At 43.6% G+C, this 26,428-nt stretch overlaps 1 protein-coding gene and 1 long non-coding RNA gene across 4 annotated transcripts in view; one reads left to right on the plus strand and one right to left on the minus strand.

Annotated features, from left to right (window-relative positions):
* LOC129380504 (uncharacterized) overlaps positions 1–26,428 on the plus strand; it is a 234,072-nt gene that overhangs the window by 82,979 nt on the left and 124,665 nt on the right. The gene's annotated exons all lie outside the window — the stretch shown is intronic.
* The window catches only part of Obsc (Obscurin), a 173,533-nt gene that overhangs the window by 25,016 nt on the left and 122,089 nt on the right, over positions 1–26,428 (minus strand). The window contains exons 54-74 of the mRNA XM_072286096.1: positions 26,274–26,409; positions 24,659–24,828; positions 23,257–23,389; positions 21,981–22,156; positions 21,628–21,745; positions 20,899–21,074; positions 20,670–20,775; positions 18,884–19,062; positions 18,135–18,328; positions 17,909–18,061; positions 17,205–17,443; positions 16,489–16,605; positions 15,509–15,684; positions 11,351–11,422; positions 9,041–9,478; positions 7,019–7,225; positions 5,622–5,752; positions 5,001–5,157; positions 3,436–3,717; positions 2,612–2,717; positions 1,503–1,703 (exon numbers count right to left, since the gene is read on the minus strand). Coding sequence (XP_072142197.1) covers positions 1,503–1,703; positions 2,612–2,717; positions 3,436–3,717; positions 5,001–5,157; positions 5,622–5,752; positions 7,019–7,225; positions 9,041–9,478; positions 11,351–11,422; positions 15,509–15,684; positions 16,489–16,605; positions 17,205–17,443; positions 17,909–18,061; positions 18,135–18,328; positions 18,884–19,062; positions 20,670–20,775; positions 20,899–21,074; positions 21,628–21,745; positions 21,981–22,156; positions 23,257–23,389; positions 24,659–24,828; positions 26,274–26,409 — 3,667 coding nt within the window. The remainder of the gene's footprint in view (positions 1–1,502; positions 1,704–2,611; positions 2,718–3,435; positions 3,718–5,000; positions 5,158–5,621; positions 5,753–7,018; positions 7,226–9,040; positions 9,479–11,350; positions 11,423–15,508; positions 15,685–16,488; positions 16,606–17,204; positions 17,444–17,908; positions 18,062–18,134; positions 18,329–18,883; positions 19,063–20,669; positions 20,776–20,898; positions 21,075–21,627; positions 21,746–21,980; positions 22,157–23,256; positions 23,390–24,658; positions 24,829–26,273; positions 26,410–26,428) is intronic.

Consider the following 26,428-nt stretch of genomic DNA (forward strand, 5'->3'; position numbering starts at 1 on the left):
GGAGAAATGTTGCAGAAAAGCTATGTGACAGGCCTTTTACAAACCTAGTGCTTAAAGTTGCCGGAAATGGGTTGAATTATGAAGGTGGCTGAGGTGAACCTAAACGTTTTGGATTCATTCAGTGTACAACTTTGTTGCTCTTCGTTTCGACGTAAGCTATAACAAATCCTTTCGATTATAAGACGAGTATACAGGGTGCCCTAGCTAACTTTAGCCAAGGTTTAAAAATATGCCGAAGTATTTTAGGAGGACGCGACCACATGCGCGTTGTTGGCTATTATGTGGAGCAAGTCACATTATTTTTTTATATTCTGCGCCATTGCATGATTAGTAAACGCTAAGTAATGTAATGAACTTCGTAAGTATTAACGTTAGGGCAAAGCCGTCAATGAGAAAGGTGTAGAGCGTTCTATGAAACATCGTTCAGCAAATACCTTCCTACTTGTTAGGTAACAATTTTTTCTGCGTCCTAGGGAAGTCAGCATAATACGAAACGCATGCCACATGCAGGCTTGCGCGCCGCGATATCAGTGCTCTAAAACGTGCCCCGTATGAATGAACCGCGTAGTTAGCTGGTTGCTGCAGCTTAAAATGCGATAGAGCAGTGACGCAGGTGTTGACCACGTGATTTACGCCAGTGATGTGCTTCCCCCGCGGCGGTTCATGACAGCGATAAGCAGATTGCCCTGTCACTGCCCTGTCAATTTTTAAGCGGCAGCACACTAGGCGCTAAATTCGCTGTTCATACGCAGCACGTTTGAGAGCACTTCAATCGAATAGCGGTAACCTCACGTGTGTTCTGAAATATTTCACGGTCTTTCTTTAGGACGAACAAATATTTATTACGTAACAAGTATCAAGTTAGAAACTGCTGAAATAGAGGTTTCTTAGAACGGCTCTACAACATTCTCATTGAATTTTTTCCCCGTAAACGTAATACTTGCGAATTTTCTTCAATAATATTTGCTGTAGTTATGCAATTATGTAAAAAAAAAAAAATGTGTGACATGTTCTATACATTAGTCAACAGCACGCATCTAGTCGCGTTCTCATAGAGTACGTCGACATATCTTTAAACCTTGGCTATAGTTGGCTGGAACACCTTGTATACATAAATATTGGGTTAAAAATCGTGTTAATGGTTAGGGTGGTTTCGACAGACTAGGCACAAAACGCCTGATGAGTTTGGTTAAACGGGATATTAACGGCGACATTTTAAAAGATAAGAGCTTACAAAAAAGAGATGTGAACAAATGTACTGTAGTGCGCATATTTACCGCATTTTTCGACAATTATTTAAACGAGGTGGCATGAATAAAACTCTTGATTTATGTGTTAGAGCGTTGACGTTCTCTCACATGGATAAACGAAACAAGTTAACCTTAACGCTGGAGTGTAAAGTTGCGCGACTAGCTTATCGTAGCTCCTTTTTTATAAAGAGTCTAAGTTCTACCCAGAATTTAAGATGTTTTCTACCCAGAATGCAGCATTGTAAAGGATACAAGTCTGTGATGAGTGACATGGAATTCTTTGTTTCAAAGGCGTCCCAGAGCCGAATCAGTCGAGGGTGGCATAGTTGGTTCATCATGTCGAGCTCAGCTTTCATCCAGTCTTTGAATTGACCCCTGCCGTGCATTGTTTTTGCGCCAAAGCTCCTGCCCGTCGAACGTTCTACGGCGTGGTACGTGACGCCTTGCGTGCCCCTGCAAGTAAAGGGAAATAATAATTCTAGCGATGCTTCAAGCGCAGTGCACTGACAAAAAGCAGCATAAAGAAAGTTTAGAATGAAAAAGATCTTGCGCCTATGGGGCAGAGGAAGTTTTCGACGCCCAAACCAAAGCTAGTTGCGGCGGCTGTTTTGTTTCAATTTTGGCAGCCGTGACGTCAACGTTGCTTCAAGAATTTAAAGGCAGAAAGCGCAGGAAGATAGTTGAACTAAACTGTACAAGGATAAAAGGGAAATTGTGTCGTATGTGAACACAGCCTCGCGCAAGCTCAAAAAAGGTAGCACAAAGCTATGGCGTTCCGGCTGCGTTTTTTCTTTCGGCACTCTCCCAAAGTGATGGCTTGAATGTTCAGAGGAACTTTCCGAATGAATCATGCCAGACATTTTGCGTCGTGTGATATGAGTGTCCTATGCCTATGTAATGTGGCAAGACATATCGCAGAAAGACACATTAAGGATAGAAGGCGAGAACATGACCTATTCATCGAGACACTTGCCAACATGTCAGCACATAGCCAGTAAGGGTCGTGAAATCCGCAAATAATAAGACTTGGACGAGAAATACTAGAAGTGTATTATATTAGGCGTAATGACTACACATGTATGGGTCAATCTGAATCGACTAAAAATAAAAAGCAATTTATATGCTATCGATGTGCATTATTGATCACACATGGTAGATCGTTAGGTTTCACGTGCATATCTGAAGTCTTGAGGTGCATACGTTGATGCTTGGTTTTCAGTAAACATTCATGTAGGTTTAACGCAGCCCCTGTGCACTTTCTCCTGTGTATTTTATTTCTGCTTGGTTTTCTTTTGCCTTGCACACGTCTATCAACTGCTCCAACATCGCACAACAAACATCAAAAGTAAGGGACGACTCACCGTCCAAGTTCGTCACCAAGATTGTAGTAGTCTTCAAGATGAGTCGATTTAGGCCTGATAATTTTTGGTTGGCGGTACGTTCTCAGGTCAAACTCAGACTCGTCCTCTAAACAGTAGTGAGAACATAATACGTCACGTTATTCTGAGTTCTTATTCGTAAGCATTTGTAATGAAATATGTCTAAGCTTTTCATTTGTTAACAAGTTGCACCATTAATGTCAAAATTGGCTACACAACGCAACACTTCCGAAAAATAAAATAGGTGATATAGATGAAAAATTTGTCTTGTAAAAAGGCGCTTCAAGAAGTCAAGGCAAATTTGTTGCATATACTAATGGAAAACCGCAAGGCATCTAAAACATCCGGACGTGGAAGATGCTTCTTTAGTGAATGTTTTGACTCTGCGCAATCGGTAGCGTTACGTGGCTGACTTCAAAGGCGCAATGAAGAAGACGGAACTGTAATTGGAATTGCAGTGACGGCGGGTTGTAGCAACATGCGGGTTTAGCCTGGTGATCAAGGCCGGTAATTGAAACATGTATGTGACATGGCTTGTGCCATACACGCTAGAACTTTGAGTGTGAGCCACCAGAGAAAGGTCTCATCCAAACGTCACAGGCTCTTCTTTGAGCGTTACTCCTTCAGGGTGCAGTTTTTACGGCTGACAGATACCGCATGGACAAACATCCGGTATCAGGATAGTACCAACTCAACCGAATCTAATTGCTGTGATTGAAAGTGGTGATTAATAGTGAGCGTGGTTTGAGCGAAGCGGTTGCTTAAGGTCTCGAGATTTTGCTCTCCCGGTGGTGAGGGCTTGTTACCTTCTATACTCAGCATAGCTGAGCAAGAAGCCGTGCCAGCGATGTTTGAGGCGGAACACGAGTAGAGGCCAGCATCGTGGGCTATGGAGCTGTTCAGTGCCAAGGTGCAAACGTCCGGTGCCTCCCAAATGATGTTAACACGAGAGCTGTTGCAGATGGGTTGCCAGTCTTTGAACCACTTTATCTTTGGGTACGGCTTGCCGATGACGCGACACTGCAGCTCGCCTCCTCGTCGCAGCATTATGGTTGTCGGTTCCAGTCGTTTTGTGAAGACTGGCTCTTCTGTAAGTAGAAAAAAATGAAATCAGTTGGCACAGAACCCCTTTTTTCCTCTCTCTGCAGTAATAGAGTCGTACGCATACAAAAATTGCTTTGCAGGGTTAAGTGGCACTATCGGCTGCATTGAACTGCGCGGTGAAGCAGTTCATGAGGCAATAATGAGTTATGTCTGACTGCGCGAGAACGACGTTTGCGTTAGCGAAATTACATTTTTCAGCAGGATATTTAAAAATAAATATTAATAAATGTGCACTTGACAAGCTGAGCTTCTTACAGCTGTACCCGAAATATTTTTTGGGGCAGATTTTACTTGACCATTTGAGAGGTTCGTAAAGAACTGCGGTAGTCCCTTGTTTGCATGGGGGGCCCGAAAAAGTTGTTTTTGGAACTAGCAAAATATCGCATCGGAAATTTTTTTCCGGCTAGTTGCTGCATGATTATTCAAATAAAAACTGGATAAAAAGGATCATCATGAAAGAGCTTAAACATGGGCAGGCTCTTGCCTTTCTCATGTGCATTCATTTTCTTTTTTTTTGTGCCACTGTTCCGGTCAACAAGAGGGGAATAGTATATATATCTATATATGTATTTATTGTGTGGTAGACTGAGCGTGCAATACCCAACAACCCATCGAAATATCGTGCGCGTTGTATAAGCGATCCTTCTCAGTGCCTTTTGTAACCTCGTACTTGTGCTCGGCAGCCTTTGCCTGATCTTTGACAGATATGAGATCGCCCTCGATGCGCCTGAAGCTCACCTTTGTAATGCCTCAAGACTTGCCAACGCACTTCTAAGACATTTGTTCGCTTCGCGTTCCATGTTTTCGATGCGCTTCATTCGCCGCACCACTTCCGCAGTACTGGAAGATGCGGCCGGTATCGACTTTCTGCACGTGGTCCGAGGCATTTGAGCTTATCCCGAGGGGATTCGATTCCCTTAATGCATGCAGTTGCCCGATAATGTAATCGACTGAGCTCTACTCTGAGTATCGTTGCATGCATACATAAATACTTCGAATGTGTTAGCTATCGCATCTAGTAAAACAAATAAAACCACTGAAGCGAGCTTCTTCTCACAAGATCTCATATTGTGGAGCAGCCAGCTTTAAGATTGGCCGCCACAGGTGTGCAGTCGCATTGAAAACCGTGTCTACGTTCGCGCATACGGGCTGCATCACCTGCAAAAGCGGCAATCTAGAAATTGCTAGTAGCTTAACTTAGTAAGCTGTAAATACAAGTAGTTAAAGGAATGTGATTATACTCAGTACGTGCGTTGCTTTCTTTTACCTGCAAGTTCAAGGTATATTGTTTTTGTGGCCTGCCCATGTTCGTTGACCGCTGTGCAGGTGTAAGGGCCGACATTATCCTCAGTCATGCGAGAAATAAACAGTGTAACTTGGCCGTTGCGGTCCTGCATGCTGTTGTATCGTCCACCCATATCAACCTGGAAACAAAGAACGGCAAATTAGCATGCGTTGAATAACGAGTACTACTTTTACTAGATTGAAACCTTGTCACGTTCACTTCTAATTCGAGTGAGCACTTTTGGCTTTTTGGCGTTGATAGGTTTTGCATTAATAGTTTTGATCAGACAGAAATATAAACTATACCTAAACTTGTGAAAGTACCGTTATACGTAAAAAAGTTGTACTTTCCTTGATCCTGTGGCTCTGGGCAGTAAGTGGCTTCGCGTGTTTACATTTTGGAAGCAACAACTTGCGTCTTTCAACTACAACTGTCCTTTAAGCACGACGAACATTGTTATGGTTCCTTGTGTTCTGACTTGTAATACATGATTTAGAGTTACAAAAAGTAAATTGTATTATACAGCACAAGTATAAACGCATAACTGCGGGACATGCTGTATTTCACACATAAACTGAAAAAAAAAAAAGAAAGACAAGTCACCTTTGTTCCCTTGAATGTCCAAGTAATATCTGGCTGAGGGTTGCCATAAACCCAGAATTCAATACTGACAGGATGTCCACGTATTCCATACATGACATCCTCTTCATGACGAACGAACACAGGAGCTTCACCTGCAGATGAAGAATATTTTTATTAGGAAATTTGTAAAGAAGATGCGTGAGTTAATGCAACTCAAAGGAAAAATTAGGGCGTACCATCAGCGTTGACTGAAAGCGAAGCACATGACTTTCTATATATGCAAGCAGCGCAGCCTAGCGATAAACCATGGGCATGAGGATTTATTATCATCTTTGGTGCTTGAAAAGCAGCGCCCTGTAATTTTGTAAACTTATTTTAGTGCAGTGGAGATACTACCACTGCTAGCGCCTTGGTTCCGCCTTACTTATGATCATCGGCGCGTCGCGTTGGATGTTTTGGCCTATTTGATTTTGTCAATATGCCGGCACCAATATCCAGTGAATTACTTCAGTTTAAAGGAAGCACGGACATCAGGCGCACTTAATAGCTCCCGATTTCCTAAAACCTAAATGATTCGCTCGCTATCGATGTCGGGGTGATAACAGCAGAAATGGGAATGGCAAAAAGAGAACAAGGCACTGCAGTCATAAAGCGCTGGTGTCAGAACTGTCAACGCTGTGCACCAATAATAACCGCTCGCTCAAGCCTGGAACGAGCGCACAAGGTGAACTAATATCGAAGGCGCGACGCTACCCTTATGCGGAATCAAGCAAAAGCTTCTGTTCACAAAACGATGGCGCGAGCATGTAGGAGCTGGTCAAAAATCCTGCCTGGTGCAAATTTCTTATGACTAGACCGTGCTACAAGTACTGAGAGCCACGTTGTCCGCTGTCTGCATTTCATTAGATCCTGACAGTATATTTTTCACCTGCACTACCATATTTCATATATGACCCCTCTTATACCACATCTCTGGCCTGCTTTTGCTCATCTACAACTTGTGAATATTATTCTTCATATGCCTTCTTCTATATTTGAACATTTCCCGTATCTCTGTGCTTGCCTTATATACTTCAAAATTAAGCACTTTGCACTGTATTAAAATGTTCTCAACTGTTACTATGGTTTACATGCTGCAGCGGCAAGAGTAATCTGCCTCTCTGCGTTGTCTGTAATATTTCGTCCTCAAACATACATCCGTAGCCTCCAAAATTAAAGCGATTTTCCTGGAGTTTCCAGAAAATATTTCTTTTCAGCGCCTTCTTTAGCCATTCTGTCGGGCTATGGCATTGGCTTAGCCTGCATTTTCGCTCTGGAGCAAGTCTTCTCGGAACGTCATTGATGGCGCGAAAAAGAAACCCTATCCACCATGCTCCGTGCGCAGTGCAAGCAAAGCATGTACCACTGAAACAGGTTACCTGGCTTATCGAGTGGAGGGTGCGGAATTTCGTAGTCCTTTGGCTTGAATTCTTTAGGAACAGGCGGTGACCCTCCGAGACGACTGCGGTGAGCAGTCACGTAAGGTGAAGGGTCACTGAGGCCGTGTTTGTTGCCCACACGCACGCGGAAGCGGTAGTCCTTGAATGGTTCGAGGCCCCGGACATCCAGCTGCGTGTCCTTCACGCCTGCCGAAAGAGCATGGTGTCAGGATGGGCGCAGAGCTTCTAGAAATGTGGTCCTCATTATATTGAAGGTATCATGGCTCCAGCAAGATGAAACAGCGTCATATTGCTTTGTTTCGTCTGATGTCTTCTTATGCTTTCTCTTTCACAATCTAACACGCAATGTTGTCGTGGAATGGCTGGAAACAAATTGCCACATAAATAAATAAATAAATAAATAAATAAATAAATAAATAAATAAAGTCAGAACTCAGCCTGAACTTTGAGATGGTGTTTAGGGGTCGAAAAGTCACGTTGTTACTTTACTTATTCAAGTAAAAGTAATTCGAAAACGGGTGTGGAATGTCAGCGGAATACAGGAAACGAAGTGCTATAAGTACACCTTTTTTATTCCAGGCCGTCCAATATCTAGGCGCTCTTTGGGCTATGGCGCTCTTTGGTCGTTGAAAAGCATGATTTCCCCAAATACATCCAGGCTTTGCAAAAATTATATCTGCTCCACGTGGATCGAGGAATAATGTATTTGCAGAACGTAAGTTTGACAGTGACGTACTTGCTTAATGCCCTAGTAACGATTAATCTATTTATTGTACACAATACATTACAATTTATTCAGTATATATGAAGACTTCAATGACGTGATTAAAGCAACGAAATAAATGCCCAAAGACACTTTTTCGGCAAATGTTCTTCTGGTAGTAGTGTTTATTAGTGGCAAGCAGCGCAAAAAAAAAAAAAATGAAAGCTTTGAATTGCGGCCATTCTATATCTGTGATAGTGACTGCAGTCGGTACAGTTCTTACTAAATGTGACAAAGGCAGTCACATTTTGTCAGTCTGTACAGAATGTTTTTTTTTTGAATGCCCGGAGTCTGGTCTAAGGATTGCCTGTGTGTTTATTACAGTTTTCCTTAAGTACTGAAAAGGAGCTTCTTAAATGTGATCACTTTATTCAGGTCTTGACAGGGGCCGTATTTTATAACAATCCATTAAATTCCAGAGATAACGGCGGCGTGGCGGCGTCCGAGCCAGTGACTAAGGGTGAGAAGTACAAAAAGTGAAATGGATCGTTACAAAATTTTTACATCATGAATAGAGAGCACATGTGCAGTAATGCTTAATTGCCAAACGATGCCACTAGCCCAGCAACTCACACATCACTTTCACTACAATGTAGGACATCATAGTACATGTCTTGTTGAGGATAACGCTTTAAAGACTGTGAAAACAGATTTGACACAAATTTTCGGAAGCGAGCAGGAAAATATACTTCTGTGGCGTTATTTTATATACATAGTTGCTGTTAGTAACTTTGGTCTGTTTTGTTCGACTGCATATTTAAAACAATGTGTGCAAACCTTTTTGTTCGGTCTTTTACTTTTGACGACCGTTTATTACGATTTCTATGGCTTGATTTCTATGGTCGGTAAAGTGAAACACGATGAAAAGAACTTCGCTATCCGAAACTTTGGTTCGTTATTTTTATGATGTGATAGCTTGCTTTCGCGGCTAGGTCTCATTAACCGTACGAGTTCCGAATTTTCACTTGAAAACCTAGCTATATACTGTGGCCACTTGCGGAGAACTGTGATACCTGCTATATACGAGAAGTATGACTGTTAGTTTATGTTTATTCTTGAGGTGACGCAAATATGTCAAGATTCAAAATTATTTCAAGATGATTTCAAGATTATTTCAAGAGTCTTCGCCTACATGCTGGTTTTTGAAACCTACGCGTATAGAAAATATCGAGACTGGTGCGATTGAATGAGCCGTTGTCATTAGCTTCGCGAAGTATAATCGCCGGCTTTCAGCTCACCTGACTTGTAGGGCGACCAGTTGCCGTCCGGCAGCGGCGCCATCTCGACCGAGTACGTGACGGGGATGCGGGACCTGCTGGGCGGCGATGGCTTCCAGCCAAGCGTTAGGTCGCGGTCCGTCATGCGCCGGATGTACGGCTTGTCGGTGAGTGGGTCTGGAACGCCTGCGTAGTATGGCTCGGGTTCAAGGTCCGGCCGCTTCATGCGGTCGTACGGCCTGTCCAGGTCGTCGTATTTCGGGTGGGGTGGGTGTCGAGACTTAGGGTCGTAATCGGGTCGGTCAAAGTCCCGGGACGGGAGGGGCGACAGGGGCGGCAGGTCATGCGAATAGGGGCCGCTGTAGGGCTCGCGCCGCCGGTCATCTAGCGGCGACGACGACCTATAGCCGTTCACTTCAGGGTACTGGCGTGGGGAGGGTGATCTACCGCGCCGCAGGTCTGGAAAATACAGAGAACACATGCACAGTGCAGGGCTCTTCGTGGTCGTGCTACAGGGTGGTCGTGCTACACGCATCCACGAAACAACTATCCGCGTGCGATGCGTGCATAGCATATATATACATATACACACACACTTGGGAGCCAACAGTGCATACGAAAGAAAAAAACAACTAGAAGACATGGGACGCGTGCGAGGGGGCCGTGAAGGCAGCTGCTTCTTTCAAGCAATCATATATACAAAAATCAATGAAAATAGCAACATTAATGCCCACTTAATTTTCCTTCCACACTAATCTTGACCATGCCTAGAACTATTGTTTAAGTATGTCCCTACATTACACCTTTTGCATGTCACCAAAATGTGATCCTTCAGCGCGAATATTTCATCACTGCGTTAACATAGAAACACTGTCCAGTCGTTTAATGATTTTGACATAGCGTTTAATGAAAAGCTCACACCCATCTATATTGAGGGAAACTATGTACGCTGTGCTGTTTCACACTTTGTCTTCGCTGCGCACTGAGTACATTTAAAAGTGTTGTGTGAATGCTAATGTAGCACTTCACCACAGACACAGCAAGCATTATATTCTGCGAAGAAAATAACAGTATGCAAAAAGTTTAGTGTGCAACATGATTGCTTTTTCTAACTTGCATTTGTACGACAAGAGATGCCAACGTCATATATTTTTAAAATTATTTGTGGTGTCTATAGACTTGAGTAGTCAGAATAGAATGGAACTAACATTAACTAAAAAATTTTTCCTGAGCTGTCATAATTCTAATATGTGGGTATAAGGCATAGGACTCGTAGTTCGTTAATGAACGTGTGCAAAGCGTTAAAGATTAGTGGCCATGAGACATACTTATCAAAATCGAAATGTTATAAAAGACTATAGAAGAACGACTTCTCTTGTGCTACGTAACATCACCATTGGTAGTGTGACATGCGTGGCTACGTCCAAAAAAGGAACGGCGTTAAGGTGTCTTACAGAAGTGAATTGAATTCTGATGTTTAACTTGTCAAAACCACAATTTCATTATGAGGCACGCCGTAGTAGGGGACTCCGGATTAATTTTGACCACCAGGGGTTCTTTAACGTATCCCCAATGCACGCAACACGGGCGTTGTTGTATTTCACTTACATCGAAATGCTTCCGCCGCGGCCAGGTGTCTTACAGGATTGTGCGGAAAGGGTTTTTATGTCTTGCATCAATATATGAAAACGTGGCGAAAACTTCAAAGTCGGTGTGGCATGCAATGTACTCCGCGTGTCATTAAGTTCAGTATTTCTTTGTTCATCTATGAAAGGGGGCGGCACCAGCGCCCGTGAAATGTAGAATATGACTACAAAGTAGCAGGGTGCGATTCATTTTATAGTAGCATCTAACTTATTTTGGATAAACACACAAAATCTGGCATCATGAGGAGGGTAGAATGCTTTATACGCAAGTTCGCTCCAATTCTTGTTCTTTTCCTTTAGCATTTTCTCTCTGGTCAGCCAGCACAACTTCTCCACACTACTAGGGCGGGTGCGGTGCAAGGAATTCTATGCTCTCAGAGCTTGTTGGGATATATGCTGGGAGCTGCTGGTTCGAGATAGCTAGCATCAATCATGGACTGAAACGTTAGACAAGTCGCCACTACAGTCTTATCTCGCTCTGTGGTATCTCGTGCTGGTACATTACATTAACAACTAGAGCACTGCACGAGGGAAGATGAGCGGACAGACGGATGCATGCCTTATTGCCAAGCGTGGCCGCCTCCCGATCGGCAGGCTTCACTCCTTTGTGGCTTAAGCTGCTGCCTAGTTGGTCGCATTAAGAAATGGACATCTAGTTTCTCTTAAAATTAGCAGGAAATCTCACCAGACTTTTCAGGAATGTCGCGGCTTGGGTACTTGTCAGTTGATGGCCGCCGCCTTCCGTCATCGTATGGACCTGGTCGAACAGAAAAAGTACAGCTTCGTAAAGTCAAGTATTTCTGCAGGTCAGGAAGAAATCTGTGCTCGTCTAGACAGTCTAGTTTATTCAGCGGGTAACGTGAAGTGTATTTCATACCAGAGCACAAAGTAAACATTGCGTAATTTCATACTTACTGCTCTACAGACGCTTAAGGTACCACTCTCCACACCATGCGTTAATTTATTACAAACCATGCGACAGCTTTTTGCAACACTTTGGAAAAAGTAAGCTCCGCTGCAACTATTCGTGAGTTTGCACAACTGACGCTTTTAGTGAGCTTCTTAATGTTAATACATTAGGGAGCATTATGGTTTGACAATGTTGGCACGCTGAGGGTTAAGGTTCGTTGGCATGACTAACACCTACCGATGTCTGTTCGAGAAACACTGCTATTACTCGCGCATATTTGGAAGAGCATACCATATTTCCTCAGCTTGTTATGTAATTATATGGGTATACGGTGTATTTTGCGTTAATTATACAGCAAACCAGTTCAACAGACATTAGATTTAAGCAGTCATGTTCACACATGATGGGCAGGACGATTACAGAGATTATCACAATTCTTGCGAAAGAGGTGCTTTGCTATGCAAAGACGTCCGATGAAAGCGCACAAATTGTGCATTCTAACTGAAGCCTAAAGACTACAGGTTCAGTTGCAGGGTGCCACTACAGGTTTGTCGTCAAAATAATACTTACCGTTTCACTTTTGCGGGTTGTGTTGGAAGACGTGATGACAACGATCACTGAGCCGAAACGCATAACTCGAGTGACTCAAATGTCGGCACGAGCAACATTCATTGCCAGATCTCGTAAACAAGAATTGTCATGTTATAAGCTCCTTTAACGCGAGCATTAAACGCAGGTTAATATATACCTTAAAAGAATGTGGCAGCCGGAAAACAATAACAACTATAACTTTTTCAATACATATTCAGAACGTAAACTTTATGTAATGAAGTAATACATGCTTAACGCTACGTTCTGCACAACCACAGCTTCGGAAGTAGATCTGTTTAGGTAAGTTCTGGGAAGATTGGTTAACCACTGTCTGAACAGTTTGGCTTTGAAGCTAAATGATGACCAAATGGATTTATAATAGTTTTTTCTTCGCAACGCAAAATTATGGTTGTGCATTGTCCACTGCAGGCCATTCCTAAATTTGATTCTAGTCTTAAAAGGAGGCGCTTTCATAATACAAAGTGTCCTTTATAGGAAACAAATATGGAGTAATTTTTAAAGTAGAAAGAATTGATGACGTTACTTCTGTAAGAACTATAACGTATGGTAAAGCTTTAGTAGATGCTCGAATAACATGTCACTCGATTTTGTTTGCGCTGCGGCTTAAACGGCGTGCAGTGGTTACTTATGAAGCACCTACTTCTACTGCTTTAAAAGCTTTAGTGTTGCCTACACAAAAGTTTCAGAACTCCGAGCTCCCGACACAGCCCAACAATATGGCATATTGCCGTGCCAACACTGTCTCTTTAGGCAACAAATTATGCTTTTGAATGCAGTTTTTTTAGCAGTGGAAGTAACTTTTGTGTAAGGTAACACTGCTTTTTCAGTAGAGAAATCGACAAGCCAGTATAAGTACAGCAGACCAGCTTTAATAGCAACTAATCGGTGAACAGAAGAATAAAATGTACATTCGATAGTTTTATACAGAGTTCTGTACACACTTAAAATTTAACTACATACTGACACTGTTGGCATGCCTCGGTGAGCTCGATAAGTTAGTGTTTCTATAACTCATACAACTCATAGAAAGATAAAAGGTTGCAGGAATACAACGTTGTTGCACAAAGAAAGACATCAGTAAAGGACAAATTTACCCTAGAAGGTCCACTCAAACCTGATGACATTTCCTTCATTGAAGCTTCGTTTTGCAAGAACCACTGTGCTTCAGTATCGTAAAATCTGATCAAGCACAAGCTGTTAGTGCAATCATAGTAACAGCTGCAAAGCAATAAGGAGCATTACGGCGGGCAAAGTGATCTGCATTACACCAAGGCTGCGGCAAAATTATGCGTTGCATACGGGGAGGGATGCTTGGATTTGCGATAAATGCTTGAAAATTATGATGTCTTAGTATAACGGTATAGCATTATACAATAAATCTGTAGTCAGTGAAATTTGTTCAAGGTGTTCTTGCATAATTAAGAAAAGACGAGAGAGAAAGAAATGCTCTGATTTTCTGTGGTTAATGGAGAAACATTTCTGCAATTGGTGATTTTGAGTGGACCTTTGCCTCAGCCACACTGAGCACAAATGAGAAGTATGCAAAGCAATATATGGGTCGATCATCGCATCTGTTATAAAACTTCAAGTTGGCTCGTGAACAAGAACTTTCTCAGTTGTAATTCATAATGACACATTCAAAAGTTAGAGGATGGTTGTGCCATTCCTTAAGTTTACCGATAGAAGCAATCTATGGTCTTCTGCTTCTATGTCTCAATCTGTTCATCTAAATGTATCCACTGGAGAGAAGAATGACAATAAACGCCATGCGAGAACACTAAAAATTTGAAACCAGCCGTGCTGAGGCCAGGGCACAAGATATTGGCAGCATAAGACAGTCGTCTTTCACTTGCATTGGAGAGACAAGGAAACTAACTGGTGACAGAACCTTGAAATTGTGTGTTTAGAATGTTTTCAAATGGCGCTACGCTAACGTTCGCGTTTCTGTCAATTCAAATGTGTCGCTCAACGGTTTCGCTCAGTGTTTAAAGAAATCACACACATCTGTGTCTTTCTCTTTAGGAATGTTATACCCAGAGTGCTATTTCAAACGCCAACCAAAGAATTCAAGCTTTAGATGGAACAATCTGTGTGTAGCTTAAATTCACTACAACCTTGAAAAATTGCACACACACGCCATCGCGTGATTCGCATGAAAACCTCACTCGCTGTGTTTTTATATTTTCACTAAATATTAATCCACAGAGGCTAGAAGATGCAGCTGGCCGTCTTAGTGCGCGCAGCACAGTCATTTGTCTGTACATGGCATTCTTCTTGATGGTGTAAGACGGTCGGACGCCATGTCACGTTCGCTGCGTTGGCGGAAACGTTGCACATTGCTTCGTGGGAAAAGCCAACAATATTTCAACAACGTTTCTTACGTCTCTAATAACGGCTATTTCGTAGGAAGAAGCACTATACCTTTGTGCGTGTATCATTGCGAGCGTGCGCACGGTATCACTTCGTTTCATATTGTTTGGCACGTCCGCCAGTTCTCACATATCTAGCATAAATTTGCTAACATATGCGCAGCGTTTTCAGTACGCGCCCAACTTTCCTGATTAATCATTTACGTTGTAAGCTCTACTAAAACAGCTAATGAAGCAATTTGTATTGCTCAGAACATGCAATAGATACGCAAGCTAAAGAGTTAGAGCCGGTTTAGACGTCACACTCACTGTTGAAAAACAGGTATTAATGTTAGTTTTCTAGTCATTGTGTAACACACTTATCGTTAACCGAGCCAACAGCTTTGTCTAGGAATACACATTCTTAAAGAATTGGAAAAGATAATATCGCAAAGTTATAAGCAGAAGCGAACTGTAGAAACCATATAGTTATTTGCCCTTTTCGAAGTCCTGCCAGTAATTTCGGAAACAAAGGCTATTTAAAATACTTTTTGTGCTATGTCACACACTAGGATAAGTGGATACAAGCTATGTACACAAGTAAACAGTCCATGTTTGATTGTGCGTTTGGAAATGCGCTTATTTAGTTTATGACGTCATGTCAGGAGCGCTGAAGAAGCAAGGCCGTTCAGGCTGAAGAGACTCAAAGTAAACAACGGGCGCCTGCGCTCACCAAACTCTGAGGCTCAAGTATCCACATTCTTAGTTTTTCAGAGATCGCATTGCTTGTTCGCACAGGTGAAGACAAACTGGTTGAGGTCCTCAAAGAAAGGGACATCTTCACACGGCGCGGGACTTTCCCTCTGCGACAGTATAATCACAAGCATGGACATGACAATGCCCACCGCAACGATGCATGGCACTAGCGGATCCATGTGCAGCAGCTGCGAATGCCACAGAAGGGATTCCTTACTCTCGACCCTCAGGGTAGCCATGCAGGTGTCACTTCCGTACGGATTGTAGATAGAGGCTCTGTATTCGCCCAGGTCATCTGGCTTGCAGTGGCGGATAGTCAGGCGCAGCGTTCCGTTCGGTTCCAGCTCCATCTTGTGGCGACGGGTCAGTTCTAGCTCTTCGCCGTCTTTGAACCTGAGTGGGCAGGCAGAAAGGACGAGGCGTCATTGTTACAACATTCACGAGCTCAGTACCACCTGTAGTCCTGAATTTGAGTGCGGAGGTTGTGGCTCCCTTGTCACACACTCGAACTTACTTCCTTCAATGTGTTCCTGCTACGGCCTAGCTTTGCAATATACCAACAAAAACATTTAAAAAATGAATTTATTCAGACAGTTATGTACCACACGTTCAGGATTAAACTCTTATGGCCAAGTCTGGCTGGCTTCATTCATTGTAGTAACGCTTCCAGGATACTCTCATGGGAGATCGCAATAGCCTAACCATTTCAGATTACCCATACTCTACGCAGAAGAAGAGGTAACAATCAGAAAACCAGAAACCCCTACTTACACGGCACACTACCACACAGGATTTCGCCCACGCAACACCCACTTCGCTTGCTGGGACCAATAAAGGTTATTAATCACTGTCACCAGATGTCAAACTAAGTTCTTTCTCCACTTTCCTGAAACCTTAACATTGCTGTTAATTGTTCGAGAAAAAAAAACATCTGGCTGTTAAAAGCGCTTCAACGTGACCTTGTGTTGCGTTCCTTCTACTATCTACAATTATTACAGCGCTAAAATTTAAGGTGCTCCAGCTTGCCCGCATTGAAGCCTTGGTCACTCCGAATTACGATCTGTGAGAGAAGACTGCGAAGCGGGTTCAATTTCACCAATGAAACTACTAATGCACCAAGATATAATAAGATACACTGAGAGCGAAATGAGATGCCAAAGGGTGGGGAGGTGAACCGCAAGGCATACATCCACTGACCATTTAACTTCTGGCATGGGGGTGCCGGCAATGCGTGCGGTGAATGTTGCTGTGTCACCTTCGGGGACTCTCAAGTTCTCAAGCCTCTTCACGAAGGATGGCGGCTCTCCCTTTTCTCTGCAAAAGGACAGGCGCACGGCAAAAGTATCATGAGGGGGACAAAAATATGAGAAAACATTGAGCATCTGCACACCGGCTATTTATGTCTGATAATTGAGCGATAATTTGCGTGGAAAGAACGTCTTTTTTACAGATTCCTGAGGTAAGCCTGCGATACGTACAGTGACTCGCTCAGTCAGGTCAATTTTTGTTGGCTTTGAATGCTCTTCTCAGAAGCACAAATACAGAAATGACCACACACATACGTGCACGTTCGAAATATCTGCGTGTCAGTGGGCAAACTGTTTTATATGCACGTACAGTACGTACATCGAACTGAAATGGCGCAGTCACGACATAAATGCCGCGATATTTGCAAGTACGAACTCGAAAGTAGGAAACTGTGAGAATGAGCGTAATGAACCTTTGTGTCCGTTTTTGCAAGACTGTAAATGTTTTCAACACTGAACATGCTAGTCGTTAATGGGGTTTAATTTCTTACAAATTGCGGGCATTTAACAAGGCTATCTTTCGGAGCGCAAGGATAACCGAGTGGATCGTACAGTAGCCTGTTTTATCACCTTTCCTTCCCTTGAGCATCAACGGTATTCACTTACCGGATTGTGACACGAGCACTGCACTTGTCTTCGCCCACTGGGTTTTTCGCCAGGCATTCGTACAAGCCGCAGTCCTTGTTTTCCGGCCAAGGTATCGTCAGTGTGCACGTCTCGCCCTCCTTGCTCATGGTGTACCTCATGCTGGGTTCGATTACTTTTCCATTGTAGCGCCAAGTAATTTCTGGTTCGGGGTGACCCTTGACCTTGGCCACCAATTTCAAGGGTTCTCTTGGAGATGCCTAGGGGGACAGCATGTGATTAAAAAAAATAATGCCACTTAAGTACTAACTGCACGGTAAGCAAGTTAAATTTTAACGTTCAGTGCTCTTTTTTCTTTATTCTAGTACTGTAGTTTTGTATTCTAATACAATTTCTCGACGAATCTTTGGCAGTCGTCTAGCGTCCTTAAAGCCGTGAACGCCCTCTCCTTTTATTCGTTTGTATCGATTATCAGTTACCATGACGGCCTTTAAAAGATACTTTATTCACTTCACAGCGTTGAGGGCACCGTAAGGACAGGAAGTGGCGTATTACACACTGCTGCGTGCCGTCCGCTCTGCCTATCAGCCCGGTGTTTTTTGCGGTGCCCAGTGCAATATGCCGTGGTAACCAGCCCCAGTATTTACCATCTAGAAAGACCATGACTGAAATTCACTTCCTTCTCGTGGGGATCCCGCCAAATATATCACGATGTTTAGTATTACCTCCACGTCACTCAGGCGCTTCGTAAAGTACGGCTTGCTCATTGCGGTGACGCCAACTGTCGCCTTGGATGAAGCTTTTCCAGCGCTATTGGTTGCTCGGCACTCGTAACGGCCAGCATGGCTTGGGAGGCTGTGTTTCGAAGAAAGCCTTGCCTATAAGGATGAAGTACTGTCTGTTAGCACTTGTAGCAGCTACGTATAACAAGTCTCAAAGAAAGTAGCACACCTTGCGACCATCAAATGTTGTCTCAAGGTCTGCGATGCGTGGAATGGGTTTGCCGCCGAAGAACCACTCTACCTCAGGAGTCGGATTTCCGGTAATCTTAGCTTCCAACGTGAACGGTTCGCTTTCCATCACCTCGACATCGTCGAGAGGAGAAACGGTTGGCTTTTCTTCAGTCTTATCGCCAGTGTCGCTTGCTGTTGAGATACAGAAGATTGCACAAAATATTTAGTTTATCTGAACCACAAATGCTACAATTTGATGACAACGGATCTACTACGGCATCCCTCACAACCCGTCTGTTGATCTGGAGTGTTAAACCCCACGATTAAATTTGATTCTGATAAGGCGTGTAAAAATAATGAATAACAAATATTTAAAACATTCAACAGTTGATCTTAACAAGCCAAAGAAGCGCACTACGATTATGTTGATTTACGTAAAACACCTTGCATAATGTTAGCTTAGAATCACTTAACGTACGCTCGAAACACATTGCAGCATAAAAAAAGCGAATTCTACTCCCTGAAATTATATCAGCACACTGCACAGTACGAAAAAAAAAATTCTGGCTTTCGGTGCTGATGGACAGTAATCCCGGCTATAGCGTCTTCTGCTGTTGCTGGGAAAGTTAGAGCCAAGATGGGTCCTGTTTCAGCATATTCCTTATTACATGTTTTGCATAAGAGTCAGGCCGAATTTCTGTGTACTAAGATTATATAAATACATTTTGTACTCGTAAGTGCACTTACCTGCAACTGTGAGCGGAGCTTTGGTTTCTTGCTCTCCCAGGGGGTTCTTAGCTTTGCAGGTGTAAACGCCGGCATCCTCCGGTGTTGCTTTGGGGATATCGAGGGCTACATCGCCGGATGGGGTTTTAGTTTCCTTTATTTTCTTCCCATCGGGAATCAAAGGCTTTCCGTCCTTCTGCCTGCGAGTGGCAAATGTGTGCGGACATCTTCAGTTTACTTTTACGGCTGCACGTGACTAGAGGCTTGAAAGAGATAAAAGGTCAGTAATTATAATTTGTTTATTATTAATCGAAGAAAGATGAGAAAGTCGGCCTCTCTAGGACGTGCTAACCTAGAGTCCCAAACACTACTTCGTAAAACAGGAGAAAAAAAAAAAGACAACAACAACAACAACAACAACATACCACTGCACTCACTGTAACACAAGGCACAATAACGTAAGTAATAGTAATGTCATCGCGGGCACCAGCACTGGAAGCGTGCCCTAGTTATTTGGTGTAGTCAGCACATCCCATTGGGAGACAACTACAAACCTCATGGTATTGTGAAATTCTTCCCTGAGCTTCAGTGACTTCTGGCCTATTCCTCACGGATTCTTAGGTGCGCATAGGAGAAAAGTGGCACTGAGCGCGAGGTTGTTGTCTTGGCCGCAAGAAAAAAAAAATGTGTGTCGAGATGTTGGCGCTCACAAATGAACCCGAGGGGGCCGAAGTTAATTTAAGGATCCCCGACTATAACCTCTCTCATAACACAGGTGTAGCTTTGGGAGGTCAAACACTGCGAACTAATATACGTCAGAAAACGAATTAGTTGAACCAGCAACGATAGGCAGAACGCATGACCTACTAAGTTATGCTGAAGAATAGAAACAACGTCCAAGGAACTTAAATTAGAACCAAAATGTCCCAAAGTACGAGCGTTTGCATTTTACAACTACAGCACTGTATTCTTTCTCATATTGTTTTCGAGATATTGGCGCTGAATGACATATACATACATACAGGGTGTTTCAGCGAACATTTCAGGAAATCTTAAAGGCTGCCTGTGGCAGATAGCACAATTCTAGTTCATGAGCTAGTCTACTAGAAGAGGCGGACATTATTTGCACAAAAAGTTGAAATGCATAATGGACTACACGAACTCCATGGCTAGAATTTGTAAACTGCAATATGGGCCGCCATAAGGTGATTAGTCAAAAGCTTAATGAGTTAATTTTTGTTAATTTGTCGATTATGCATTTCATTTTTTTGTGCGAGTAATGTCTGCTTCTTGGAGTAGACCAGCTCATGAACTACAACTGTGCTATCCGCCACAGGCAACTTTCAAAAATTTTTGAAGATGGTCGCTGAAACACCCGGTATATACTTGCTTTAGAGGGACGGTATAACCTCATTGACCAGAAAACCATTCCCAAAAAGGAAAACAAAAAATTCGACTGGAGGTTTGGTTTTTGCATACTGGCATCGCGAAGAGCGACGAAGTATGGAAAACGATTACGACAGTTAATGTACAAGACAAATACGAAGAACTAGTTAGCTGGTGAAAGCGCCCCTTCATGTATTCAAATGAGAACACCACGGTATAAAGAAGTCAAAATATAGGCAGATAACGAAATATAATTATTGGTGCAGCAGTTCGCGATCTTGTGCGGTCTTTAAATGTGTGACTAAACAGAACACAAGTGCATAGCATTGCATAAGAGCGTAACGAATTGTGTATTCAACTGAATTAAATGAGTGAAATGGAGGGAGTGAATTAAAGCATTGGTCGTAAGTAAGCAACTCACCATTCTGTGTCAGGAGTAGGCTGACCAGCGAGGCTAGTTTCTAGTCTGGCTGGGTAGCCTTCCACCACCTCGACGGGCTCCAGAGGCTTTACGAACTTTGGCGGGTCTAGAAGCATAAACGAAGACAAATTTTCCCGAGAAATGAGGCCCAGCAAAGGGGAACAATATAAAAGACAAAATGAATGCAAACTAATCGGGATGTCTTAGTGGAATCAGAGGCGAATCTTACGGTTCACAGTCACCGGAGCGGAGGTTCTGCATTCGCCTTGGTCATTAGCTGCAACAAGGTCGTACTTTCCGGCATCTTCAGGCTTCACAGGATCAATCGTAAGGGCTACGTCTCCGCCAGGCGAGGTGGTCGAACGAATGCGGTTATCTTCAGGTAAGTCCTTGCCGTCCTTAATCCTGTGTGTAAGGAGCGGCACAATTGTAAAACACTTTAGCTTCCAATGCTAAAGCTTGGAGGGATTTCACGTATAGTCATAACACTGGCTGCATTACCCATCTTGCTTTCATTTTTTAAGGTCGCTTTCATGGTCGCTTTAGCAAAATAACTAGCTTAGTAGACAGTGACATAAACCCGAGCAAGCGGGATACGACTAAAAATACAGCAACATTGCGTTGTCGCTTTTGTTGGCCCTGAAAAATAGGCTCAGAACATTTCGGGTTTAGCACTGTGGCTCCCAAAGCAAAAATGAAAGTAAATTTTCCCGTAAGCCTGTTCCATGTGCTAAGTTCATATGGTAAACAAGGTCACAATACCTCTCGTGGCCTTTTTAGCTGTGAGAACGCTGCGGAAGCTGCATAGATAATCTCTCACAACAAGCTCTGCAATCATATGCGCTGCTCTACTGACTACAGTGGACAAGAGCCCGTTTTGCTGGATCAAGATAATTACATCAGTCTATTAAAAATAGGACACAAGTTACTGATTTTATCCTGGAATGTAAACAGTCACCATTTGACATCTGGCATGGGGTCTCCGGACACCTTGGCTTCCAATTTTCCAGGTTCACCTTCGGTGAAAACTGCTGGCTTAAGCTCGTCTACGATTTGCGGCTCGTACTTCGGAAGCTCTAGAACGAAAATAAGCACAGAAAAAATAACGGTTGCTTATTTTATGTTGCAAACGACAATTTACTCGACGACATGTACTATAAGCATTTGCAGAAAAGAATAAACGAAGAATTTTCAACTTAATTGCTTTTCGCAATATAGAGAAGAAAGAAAACCTCCAAGATTTCCAGTACAGCAAACTGCAACTCACATGTGCAACCTTGCATGCAGGAAAAGCATGTCGGCAGTCCTTACCAGTCACCTTCACGGCGCTCGCACTCTCGGCCTTGCCTTCTGGGTTTTTGGCGACGCAGACATATTTGCCTGCGTCGGCTGGCGTTGCATGCTCGATGGACAAAAGCACTGTGCCGTCCGGTTCTTGAGTCAACGCCACCCTTGAAGAAGGCTCCAATTTTTGGCCATCTTTGAGCCTAGAACGCATGTGCAATGCCCTTGATTATCACATTTGTTTTCGAGTACTTCTAGTGACATAAGCCCGTCTGGCAGAAAAATAATAGTAGTACTTTTAATTCGATGCAATACGTTTTAAAGTGATCTGACACGCTTTATCATATCGCGTCGTGCAGCAGTTCTTGGATATTCTGGATTAATCGGTGCAGCGTACGCGGCATATGAAATGTACTTAACAGAACAGAGGGAGAGCAGGATAGCGAGAGAATATGTATGCTTAATTTTGTGTATCTCTCTTTGTCTTGACAAGGAAAAACAGCTCGTTGCGCAAAGAAATTACAGCGAAGAACCGTAATAAACTTGGTACGATGAAGACTAAAGGTAAAGCAAGCGAAACATTGTAATAAGTAAAAAATAATGATGATGTGCAAAGTTGAGGTCTAGATGGGGAGTTTCACTTCTCCGACATTGTTCTTGTTGGGATTGCTCTCTTCTTTGTTTTTCCTTCACATTTCTTTGTCGCTGGAGTTTATTTTTAATGTTTGGTATAAGCCGCCCTTCAGCGGCCTATTCAAGGATCTCATCATTCAATAAACAACAATTGCAAAATTACTATGGAAGATTCATTGTGGGTTGTGTTTCCCTTTCTCCGGTACATTTGGAAAGTTTCACAACTTTGTGGAACTCCTTCTCATTATACGAGCGAGCTCTCTGTAGCAAATTAAATTATTTAAGAGGGCCCTGCTGTTCTAAAAATAAAAGCACAACATTTGCAACCTTTGCCCCCAACTTATTCCGTTTGCATTCTTCCTCAATGCAAGGTAGTCAACCGGAAAGATTTATGGCAACCAGCCATTAGGTACCCTTTTCTCTGTTTTTTTTTATAGCTAAGCCTTGTGTGCCTTTGACTGGGAAGTGTGCGCTACAAGCCATTGTAGATCCCGTGATTTCCATTCGCCTTATTTACCGCAGTACAGCTGCAATCTATTGCGGTAAATATCGCAGCAAGATTTAAAGTATCTAGTCCATGCGGTCTTTTTTTAATATACATATATAAATAATTGCTCGGCACGCGGGCGTAAACCAATTAGTACACGCTAAAGAAACAACAAATACGCACCATTCCGTAGTGAAAGGACTGTCGCTCTTGACTTTGCCCACAAGATGCATTGGCTGTCCTTCCAAAAGATCAGCGTTCTTGAGCTCAATAACAAATTCAGGCTTTTCGCCGGGAACACGTGCTTCAGGCTTGGCTGCGGAACAGTAAAAGCGCCAGCGTTTAATGACTACATGCCAAAAATATGTAGATAACGTCGCCGCGAAAAAAAGAAAGAAAAGAATGCGCAGTCATGGACATCAAAAACATCTACAAACCGTCTCTTTAAATCTGGCAATGAGCAGGAGACGAGGGCCATATGTACAGCGAGAATGAGCGATAGTGCTTAAAGATTTCTCGGGGCCTCGTCGGCGCCAGCATTTCTGCGGATGGGTTTTGGCTTTTCGACAACATTTGTGTGTGCATAGTTACGATGGATCAGAAAATAACGTACGAAATTTGTATACTCAGATCTTTATATTCTGTGAGCTTTTCCATGCTATGCCCGAATGTGGCCTTTTTTGTACGCGGAGAGGAACAAATCCGTGTTAATAATGTCTATATACGCGGCGTGGTGGCTTTGCGGCTTTGGTGTTGCGCTGCTAAGCACGAGGTCACGGGATTGAATCCCGGTTGTAGCGGCCGCATTTCGATTGGAGCGAAATGCAAGAACGCTGGTGTCCCGTGCATTTGAGGCACGTTAGAGATCCCCAGGTGGTCAAAATTAATCCGGAGTCCCACATTACGGCGTATCTGATAATCAAATCGTGGTTTTGGCAGGTCAAGCTCCATAATTTGTTCAATGTCTGTACAAAACATAATGCAGAGATGGCAGTGCGCGAAGACACTAAGAACATGCGTGACAAGCTTTTATTGCCCTTTTGAAGTAGTAATTGATTGCCTTTTTTTAAGTAGTGTTGACTAACAAAGACAGCGCAGAGAAGGCGAGTTGTCGCTTCTCTGCGCGCTGTTAATGATCCATAACCTGCCTTTTTCATCTTGGCATAAGACTGGCTGGCCAGCGGCCGCTTTTCATGCGCTTCTCTGATATTTATCTAAAGCAGGCTTGAAGTCGTTTACTATGGTGTAACCTCCATCGTTGCGTTGTGTTCAGCTAACGAAGAATAATTGTGTGTCCAGATCGGGGGATTTTGATTAAGTTAACGCAGCGACCTAAGCAGCATATTTTTTCACCTTCACGTTTCGGCAGTGCATGACAAACAGTTATACTGCACAACCTCCCTGCGCTATTTTTTACCTGCTTCTCTCTTGGTAGCTGCGTTAGCATAGGAGGAAATCGCGGTGGAGTGCTCATTTTGACCCATTATAGTGAACGCTTTCTTTTCTTTAGGCCAACAAAGAATGTGGCCCGCACTTATTTCAAAAGAAGGCGATAACGGTGATACATGATATAAAGGCAGCTTACTTTTCACGTCGGCATCAGAAGAAGCTTCTCCCGCATCGTTGGCAGCTACCACGGTATAGTGACCTGCGTCTTCTGGCTTGACCTCATCTATAACAAGGGCCAGTGTGCCATCAGGCTTTTCCTCGGTCCTGATTCGGTCGCTCGGGCGAATGGGCCGGCCATCCTTCAGCCTGTAAAAAAGATTGTTGTTGTCATGTTCAGGCAGCAAAATAAGGGCAGTACAACAGTTACAATAGCATCTAGATGCAGTCGGCTTGTACGGGGGTCGAACTCATGAATTCGTGCTTAATATAAGAGGTGTTTTGATATACGAGTCAGAGTTTCTGACTATATGCCCTAGAACCTTCAAAGATACCTTGAGTTCAACGCGACAGATAACAAAACGAAGAAATACACAGAGGAATTATTTTATGCAGAAATAAATATGAATGAGGGTTAGCTTGCGATTTCCGATAAGCTTCGCATTCCTCGAGTTCTCTTGTGCTCCTGGAAGTGGCTGGTGTAAGGGTCGACAAGTTGATAGCCTCTTCATGCCCCTATCCCCCCCTCCCCCCCCTCCCCCCTCCCCTCTCATTCACACACACAAAAAAGTTTTTTTTTTTTACGCTATAACTGTTCGTAAGAGCAGATTCCAGCCAATCGCGATGTTTCCCGTACTACCAGCCAAGGCGACATGCCAATGAAAAGAGCAGTTGCGGACGAAAAGCTTCGTGAATTCGGTCTCCTCTTCTTTATGATTATTAGTTTTTACAGTTTTTGAGAACGGCCCGAATTCACACATAAAAATGTTCATATGCTAGAACTGTTCGTAAAAGCAGTGTCAGTCAATTGTTAGGTGGATTATATTATTAGCGAAGGTGGTTGGACCATGAAATATGGACCACGAGAATATTTTGGAATTCGGCCCGATATCCTTAATAGCTTGACCTGCATTAGTTGTCGCGGCGATAACAAAGCTGCCAGCACGGCAGGTACAGTCGCGGTCAAAAATACGCGGCCCACGGCTCCAGTCGGCGGAGCGGCCGCGAGCCGCACCGCGGCGCTCGCGTCGGCGCTGCGAGAGTTTGCGCTCTGACGACAGGTATCTCCCTACGTATCATCCGTATCCGTTACGTATCCGCCCGTTACGTATCGTCCGTTACGTATCCGCCCGAGAGCGAGGGAGATACCTGTCGTCAGAGCGCAAACTCTCGCAGCGCCGACGCGAGCGCCGCGGTGCGGCTCGCGGCCGCTCCGCCGACTGGAGCCGTGGGCCGCGTATTTTTGACCGCGACTGTACCATCGAGACGTGTGGCGTCCGGCATGATTTGCGCCACCCACACCTAAATTGGACCTGGTGACGCGAAGTTTTGTGCACGAATCGTAAACTCCCATCGGCGCATTTAGATGGGCCGCTTTGTGCATATCTTCGTGCTGAAATGACACGAGCTCACGCAGTTCACTTTTCTCAAAATGTTCTGTCGACTTGCAGCACTTTTCCCGTGACTCCGATGGTACCTTGCGCATAATAACGACGCATCCTCGTTCGATCGAGTGCTTAAGTGTTTTGCTGACAAAGACAAATGAGTAGACATTCTGTATTTGCATGATATCACTATATCAAAGTAAAACTAACCATTTTACGCTTGTAGGGTTGCTGTCTGGTTCAAGCTTAGCCTCGAGCCTCGCCGGTTTGCCTTCGGCCAGGGTCGTCGGCTGCAGCTCCTTTTCGAATGCAGGCTTTCGCTGCTTGCGATACTTGTCGGGCTGAGCTGCATAAGCGAGGTAGAA

This window comes from Dermacentor andersoni, chromosome 1, assembly GCF_023375885.2.
Source record: "Dermacentor andersoni chromosome 1, qqDerAnde1_hic_scaffold, whole genome shotgun sequence".
In the NCBI taxonomy this organism is placed as follows: Eukaryota; Metazoa; Arthropoda; class Arachnida; order Ixodida; family Ixodidae; genus Dermacentor; species Dermacentor andersoni.